This window comes from Neovison vison, chromosome 7 (assembly GCF_020171115.1).
Source record: "Neovison vison isolate M4711 chromosome 7, ASM_NN_V1, whole genome shotgun sequence".
NCBI classification, from domain to species: Eukaryota; Metazoa; Chordata; class Mammalia; order Carnivora; family Mustelidae; genus Neogale; species Neogale vison.
This window is the reverse complement of record NC_058097.1, coordinates 153587132-153595970: the sequence shown is the minus strand read 5'-3', so window position 1 is coordinate 153595970 and position 8839 is coordinate 153587132. Positions and strand designations below refer to the sequence as shown.

Genomic DNA, 8839 nt, shown 5'->3' with positions numbered 1-8839 from the left:
TGAGTACCAGGAGTGTCATGTCTGGGGAGCCTGCCTGCCTGCCTGCCTGCCTTTCCCTCTTTCTCTCTTTTTTCCTTCCTTCCTTCCTCCCTCCCCCCTTTCCTCCCTCCCTCCCTCCATCTCTCCCTCCCTCCCTATCGCTCTCTCTCTCTTTTCTCTCTCTCTCTCTCTCTTTCTTTCTATCCTCTTTTTAAAAGGGGGATCACTTTTCAAGACATGAATATTGCCCTTACTAGTACTGGGAGGTTGTTCTTGGCAATTTATTCAGGTTCATTACAGAAAAAAATGTTTTTCAGATACAGAAGCTATTCTTCAGACCACACTGGCCATGTACAACCTTAGTAGCTACCACACAGAAGACTTCACCCTTTTGGGCATCCCTGGCCTTGAGCAGTACCATGCCTGGATCAGCATCCCCTTCTGTTTTATCTATCTCGTGGCCATTGTGGGCAACAGTATCCTTCTCTACCTCATTGTTGTGGAACGGAGTCTTCATGCACCCATGTTCTTTTTCCTTTACATGCTGGCTACGACAGATGTAATATTGTCTACCACATGTGTCCCGAAAACTCTTATCATCTTCTGGTTTGGTCCCCAGAAAATCAGTTTTCCTGGTTGCCTCACCCAATTATTCTTTCTGCACTGCAGCTTTGTCTTGGACTCAGCTATACTCCTGGCCATGGCATTTGATCGCTACGTGGCCATCTGCTCCCCTCTGAGATACAATACTGTTCTGACCCCCAAGACCATCATCAAGATTGCAGTGGGCATCTCTTTTCGAAGTTTCAGCATTATCTTGCCAGTTGTATTCCTACTCATACGCCTGCCTTTCTGCAGGACACACATCATCCCACACACATACTGTGAGCACATAGGTGTTGCCCGGCTTGCCTGTGCAGACATTTCCATCAACATCTGGTATGGCTTTTGTGTTCCCATCATGACGGTCATCTCAGATGTGGTTCTCATTGCTGTCTCCTACACCCTCATCCTCTGTGCAGTCTTCCGTCTCCCCTCCCAGGATGCCCGCCAGAAGGCCCTTGGCACCTGTGGTTCCCATGTCTGTGTCATCCTCATGTTTTATACACCAGCCTTTTTCTCCATCCTTGCCCATCGCTTTGGACACAATGTCTCCCGCACCTTCCACATCATGTTTGCCAACCTCTACATTGTTATCCCACCTGCGCTCAACCCCATTGTCTATGGAGTGAAGACTAAGCAGATCAGAGATAAGTTCATACTTTTGTTTTCTACCAAGTGTACAGAATAATGTTCCAATGTGCTGTGGGAAAGCTAACATCACTTTATAGGGGATATTAAGGTAGCAAGACAGAGAGAAAGGCTATTTCTTTTTCTTTTTTTTTTTTTAAGATTTATTTATTTATTTATTTATTTGACAGAGAGAGATCACAAGTAGGCAGAGAGGCAGGCAGAGAGAGAGAGGAGGAAGCAGGCTCCCCGCTGAGCAGAGAGCCCGACACGGGACTCGATCCCAGGACCCCGAGATCATGACCTGAGCCGAAGGCAGTGGCTTAACCCACTGTGCCACCCAGGCGCCCCAGAAAGGCTATTTTTATTTATTTACTTACTTGCTTGTTTTTAGAGAGAGAGACAGAGAGTGCAAGTGTGGGGGTGTGGAGCAGGAGGGAGAGAGAGAAAATCTTAAGTAGGCTCCATGCTTAGTGTAGAGCCAGAGTAAGAGCTCAATTTCATGAACCTGAAATCAAGGCATTAGCCAAAATCAAGAAACAGGCACTTAACCAACTGAGCTACCCAGATGTTCCTAAAAAAAAGCTAATCCTATTTAAAGTGAGAAACTTTACAGGTCCTTTTGCATACCAGGAAAATGGCATGATCTATATGAGAAGATGGTTCTATGTATAAAAAATTTCTGATGACCTGGTTATGTGTAGAATGTGAAGTTGTATAAGACATAAAAACAGAAAGCTGGCATACTTTTTTTTTTAAGATTTTATTTACTTATTTGACAGGCAGAGATCACAAGTAGGCAGAGAGGCAGACAGAGAGAAAGGGGGAAGCAGGCTCCCTGCTGAGCAGAGAGCCCAGTGAAGGGCTCAATCCCAGGACCCCAGGATCATGACCTGAGCCAAAGGTAGAGGCTTTAACCCACTGAGCCACCGAGGCATCCCAAGCTGACATACTTTAAATGGACAAAGCAATGCAAATTTGCAAACTGACATTTGCAGCCAATGAGAGGAAAAATGTGTTAAAGCAGAAATAAAGAAGAGAGACAAAAAGTGAAAATATCAATGAATAATTCATTATTAAAGGGACGTATAGATGGATTGAGGAAATTTATGGTACTATTCAATACTTACTACTATTCCTGGTGTGTGTCTACAGTTTCCATTCAATGCCCCAACACATGAAATCCTTCAGTTAAGTTCTATGAGCACTGAGGTCTACCAGCAGTGCCACACTGAGGAGGAGCATAGCTTAGAATTCTCAATGCCAGCATTGTTAGCCCTGGTGCTTGTGGAGGAGCGTAGCTTCTAGCCTCCAAAACACACGGAGGAAGGGAGTTGCAGAGATAGTGTCAGGAGATGTCGAGCCAGTTCACTGGGACAGTAAAGTAGACATTTAACTCCGCTGGATGGTGGCTGTGGGGCCCTTAGCTATGGGTGTGTTTCCTGAGCTGGAGAAAGAATTGATTACCAGGCATATCAGTGCAGCACAGGGAGGATCAGCAGAGGAACTCTATAGGAAAGTAATGCATGGATGATAAGATACATCCAATTGCACAAAGATTTCACTGGAAACAACACTATATATCATATTTGAAGAAAGATCTAGAGTTTATACAAGAAATTTTTCACTTATTGACAATTATCTATGGATTTGGAGTTGTTTGTTGAGTATGCACTGTACTGCAATAAGGTTCAAAGTATTTGGAATATTAAGGTTAATGCAAAAAACTGTCACACTTCTATGGAGCTCATATTCTGAGGAGAGAGATTCACAAGAAACAAGAAAACAAATTCTTTACTTTCAAAGGGTAATGTAACTGATAGAAAAATGAAGTGAATACAGTGATGCCATACAAGTGGGTAACAAAGACAGTAGCAGAGAGTGGCTGACAGCATAGGCAAAGGCCCTGGGGCTGGAAACACTGTGACAAGACTGTGGACAGAACAGAGATCAGTGTGTCTGGGGCACAGCGAGGTGGGGATAGCAGAAGAAGGAGGTGGATCATGGCCAGGTCTTGTGGGACTGGAATCAAGCAAACTTCATTTTAAGAGGAGGAAACTGAAGCCTGCAGAGTGATTTTTCCAAGAACACCACAAGGCAGTCATAAATGCAGAGTTAGAACAAAATCTGCAAATCCTCAGTTCAGAGATTTTCCCACTCAACAGAACTTCACTCTTGTGAAAACAACTTCAGAGGGAAGAAAAAATATGTAAGAATATCAGAGCCTGTTTTTTGTTTTGTTTTCTGTTGGTGTAGTCCATTTGTCTTTTTTTTTTTCTTTTCAATTTATTTATTTTCAGAAAAACATTATTCATTATTTTTTCACCACACCCAGTGCTCCATGCAAGCCGTGCCCTCTATAATACCCACCACCTGGTACTCCACCCTCCCACCCCCCGCCACTTCAAACCCCTCAGATTGTTTTTCAGAGTCCATAGTCTCTCATGTTTCACCTCCCCTTCCAATTTACCCAAATTCCCTGTGGTCCATATACACTATGGAGTATTATGCCTCCATCAGAAAGGATGAATACCCAACTTTTGTAGCAACATGGACGGGACTGGAAGAGATTATGCTGAGTGAAATAAGTCAAGCAGAGAGAGTCAATTATCATATGGTTTCACTTATTTGTGGAGCATAACAAGTAGTCCATTTGTCTTAAATTAATCCCCATTCTACTAAATGAGGATTCTGTTCTATGTACCAGGTTGCTAAATGTGCTGACAAATATCAGAGGAGATGACCCCTTATTCTCTTCTGATTATTTCCCTCCTGCTGAGAACATGGAGCAACCAAGGGCCAATATTTTAAAAAGTTTATCGAAGGAACCTAAGTAAATATATTCTGAGGTAATTGATAGGTACTTCCTCATTTCATTGTGGTAGTAAGTCAAACCCATGTTCACCAACATGCAGGAATGACTCCTGCATGATCTAGAACAAGCAACAAAAGCAGCAATTGTCTTCTGCACAGTGTTCACTTTCTCCCACCCTTTTTCTTTGGCCCATTTATTTGTTCTATTTCTGCCATTCCTCTCCAAGGGGGTTCATTTATTTCTGTGACTTATGGCCTTTTTGCTTATAACTCTATATCCTCATGTTCCTGTATGATCTTTCTGATTAATCCTAGTGTCTGCATTCCTAACTACTAGGGCCAGTATTAGGATTAAACAAATAATGTAGATCCTGTGCTTAGCAGATTGTAAAATACTAATCTAATGTTAGTTGTTAGGTTAATATTCTACTACTTATCACTGCCATTCTCATCTGGGAAGAGAATCTCATCAGCATGTTTAACTCATCATTGTCATATAAAATCCCTCTTCCAGTGGAGGGTGTTATGCTAAGTGAAATAAGTCTGTAAGAGAAAGATAAATATCATATGATTTCACTCATTTGTGGAATTTAATAAATGAAAGAGATGGACATAGAGTAAAGGAAAGAAAAATAAAAGAAGATGAAAATAGAGAGGGAGGCAAACCATAACAGAGAAGGGACTATAGGAAACCTACTGAAGGTTGGTGGAGGATGGGTTGGGTTAAGAGATGGACATTAAGGAAGGCACTTGATGTAATGAGCACTGGGTGTTATATGCAAATGATGAATCACTAAATTCTAACCCTAAACTAATAATACAGTATATGTTAAACATTGATTTTAAATAAATACTTAAATAGGAAAATAAAATAAAAATCCCCCTCCACTTCAGTGTTTATAGAAGTTGAAAACAGATTAAGCCTGATGTTTCTCTTTTCTCAAGGTCAAATCTAGTGCCCCCAGCTGCCATGGCTCTTTTTGATGAGACTGGCTGCAAACGTTCTGTACTCATTAGACCATGGGTGACATTCCATGTTGTAGTTGGATTTAAAAGGAAATAGTTACACAAATATCAGCATTAACTTTATCACATATAAGTAAGACAACATATAAGTTGTCTGTATTTTTTTTTGCAAATTTCTCTCCTTTATATTAACTATGAGATATTAAAACCATTCCATTAGAGGAATTGAAGGGTCTTACCTTTCCATCCTCATAATTTAGAGCTGTATCCTGCAAATAGGGATCCATTAATGTGTCTCTAAACCCTCTGAACCCTCTCTTCTATATGTCACCATTATTTAAATGTGTGTGATTTCATTTGGTGTCTCTTAGATTTTAGTGCTACTCACTCCATCATCCCATATTAGCCAGACATTTGCATTGTATACCTAGACTTGGTTGTACACATGTGTTTTATTTTATAAGCCAATGATAACTAGATCTAGTTATTGTGTTCAGGAGAATAATGTAGGTTTTATAAAAAAATAAGTAACGGAATGGGTTTACAATGTTTCTCTTGGAAGAAAGAAGAAAGTTGGAGATTTTATGCCTTGCACCTGTCATTTTGAACTTGTTTTAAAATATACGTGTATTTTTTAATGTGATTATCTGTTTTTTGTGTGTTGAGTTTGAGTTTGCGAAGACATGAATAGATACTTCTCCAAAGAAAACATGCAAATGGCTAATAGACACATGAAAAAATGTTCATCATCACTAGACATCAGGGAGACTCAAATCAAAACCACATTGAGATACCACCTTATACCACTTAGAATGGCTAAAAACAAACAAACAAACAAACAAACAAGACAGTAAACAACAAGTGTTGGAGAGGATGTGGAGAAAGGGGAACTGTCTTACACGGTTGGTGGGAATGCAAGTTGGTGCAGCCACTTAGGAAAACAGTGTGGAGATTCCTTAAGAAATTAAAAATAGAGCTACCCTCTGACCCTGTAATTGCACTACTGGGTATTTAACCCAAACATGGAGATATAGTGAAAAGAAGGGCTATATGCACCCCAATGTTCATAGCAGCAATGGCCACAGTTGCCAAACTGTGGAAAGAACCAACATGCCCTTTAACAGATGAATGGATAGAGAAGATATGGTCCATATACACAAAGGAATATTCTGCTTCCATCAGAAAGGATGAATACCCAACTTTTGTATCAACATGGACAGGACTGAAGGAGATGATACTGAGTGAAATAAGTCAAGCAGAGAGAGTCAGTTATCATATGGCTTCACTTATTTGTGGAGCATAAGGAATAACAAGTGGGACATTGGGAGATGGAGAGGCAAAGTGAGTTGGGGGAAATCGGAGAGGGAGACAAACCATGAGAGACTGTGGACTCTGAAAAACAAATTGAGGGTTTTGGAGGAAAGGGTGTTGGGGGGTTGGGTGGTGGGTATTAAGGAGGGCACGTATTGCATGGAGCCCTGGGTGTGGTGCATAAACAATGAATCTTGGAACACTGAAAAAAATAAAATAAAATTTAAAAATTAAAGTAAATGTTCAGTGATTTATAGGTCATAATTTCAGTTCAGTAACATTCACAAAGTACAGGTTATAGGAGAAAAATGCATAGAAATTGACAGTACTGATATGTAGCAAATACTACCCATGCTGCTTACAATCAAAAAGCTTATAGGTTGGCAAAAGAACATATCACCTACATAGATACTTTGCTCGCTAATCTTATGCATTGCATTGAGTAGAATAGGATGTTAAGGAAGCACAAAGGAAGCACACCCAACAATTCCCCAGATGCAAGGAAAGTTTCTGGCAAAGTTAATTTCTGTGATGATGTAGAAGAACACAAGGTCGTTGAGCCTTAAGAATAAAGGAACAGGTGATCCCAGAGTCCCAGGATTGAGTTCCGCATCAGGCTCCCAGTTCCATGGGGAGTCTGCTTCTCCCTCTGACTTTCTCCCCTCTCATGCTCTCTCTTTCACTCATTCTCTCTCAAATAAATAAATAAAATCTTAAAAAAAAAAAAAATAAGGAACAGGACCTGTCAGCCAGAGGGGATTGCCTGAGCCTAAGCAAGAAAACATGTGTTTAAAAAATCTGTTAAGTCTGATCTGTAGGTTGATGGAAGAATCATCCATAGTGATGACGGCATTTCCCAGGGGGGTTGTAGGGATTGGGCAGTGACAAATGGGAGGACTCATAAACTGTCTTTGGTGGATTTAAGAAGCTGGTTAGAATATCAGTAGACGAGGCTTGTAAACTATCTCATAGCATGATGCTATTGTTGTCAAATGAAAGTTAGTAATTTATCACACATTATTTACTTCCTCTTGGAAAGTAACTAAGGATAGGCATGAGTCAGACAAATTAATATACAAATGTAAGCTTTATTTCCAGTAGTGCCAAATTCAAGAATGTGATATGAATGTGTATTCATGTTGCGCTCTTACTATTTCCAAGTGTAAACCTAAGATGCCACATCCAAGAGTAAGTCAAGATCCACCAATCCATCACTCTAATTTCTTCTTCTGAAGAAGACCACTGAATCACCAAGGTGGGTATACTTGTATAGGGACATATATAGAGAGAGGCCTCTAGAAAACTATCAAAGGACAAGGACAAGGTTGTTTTTTTTTTTTTCCTCCAAAATTATATATTAAGGCTTTTGTAGAATAAAATGAATTCCTAAAAAAATAAAATTTTAAATAACCATGAAACTCACAATCTCATATCTATGATTGTATTCAAAGACCTAAAATACATTATAATAAGTATTATGGGATTAAGCAGAGGAAGCAAATTAAAGACTTGCAGAAATATACATACTGTTTCTTAAAAGTGTACATTATTGGCATTTACTATAAACAATTATATTACATAAAGAAATAAAAATACTTGCCAGCTTTATTTGTTCTGGGATTTGGCTTGTGTATGGCTTGTGTATGTGATATGGTCTTTGTAAAATGGGCAGCCTGCCTAGTCAAGAACTCCCACAAACAGCAGTGCAGGATGGATTCCTCACTTAGAACTCGTAGGAGTAAATGGTCATGTTTGCAGAGCGGACTTGTTGTTTCTGTCTCTGGGCCGTATCTCAGCAACTGCTCTCACACCCTCCAGTTCCAGTGCATCCACACACACTCCACGAGGGAAAGGCTGGACAGGAAAAGAGGTTATTGGACTATTCTAGAATATTAAAACAAAGGATAACAATGTTATAAGGATTTTGTTGTTTTTTGTAAACTGTAAGTTTATTCTGTGACAGTGTAGACACAAAACAATTCTTTCAAACGAGGTCTAAAAACAAATACAAAACATGGAGGACAGAAATATCTGGTGTTACCACATCCTCTTATGCCCTCTACATGGAAAGGAAAGCATTTTCGAGAAAGGGGAGAATTGTGAAACTAAATCTCCACTACGAGGGTTCACCTGCTGCCCTTTGTGGGCCAGAAGGTATCTCAGAGAGCCAGAGTTTGTCCTCAAGCTGACTCTGCAAGCGACACAACCTTGAGTAATGTTGTGTTACTCTCCCAACCTCAGGCACCGCGCTGGCGCTCCATATCTTCATGGAGAATGCTGCTCTAGTCTTTCCACGACCTCTCCGGGAATGTCCACAAATCATCACTGTAGAAAGGGGGGTGGAAAAAAAAAAAGAAACTGGGTCAGAAGAATAAGACACTTGCTCCAGTGTGTGTAGTCGTGGAACCTATTCAACCCCATGTCTGCCCAATTCAACAGCCCAGGCTCTTCCCACCATGCTGCTTTGCCTGCTTATCAGCCTAAGGGGCAGAAATAATGCTAAGCAGTGAGACTGTCCATGTCTAGGGGGCAACTGGGT

The 8839-nt window shown here is 40.4% G+C and overlaps 1 protein-coding gene across 1 annotated transcript; it reads left to right on the top strand.

The window, feature by feature from the left end:
* The first annotated feature begins 328 nt into the window (after positions 1 to 328).
* LOC122914208 (olfactory receptor 52H1-like) lies at positions 329 to 1270 on the top strand. The gene has a single exon (XM_044260837.1). The coding sequence runs from the start codon at positions 329 to 331 to the stop codon at positions 1268 to 1270; it is 942 nt and encodes a 313-aa protein (XP_044116772.1).
* Positions 1271 to 8839: the final 7569 nt, after the last annotated feature.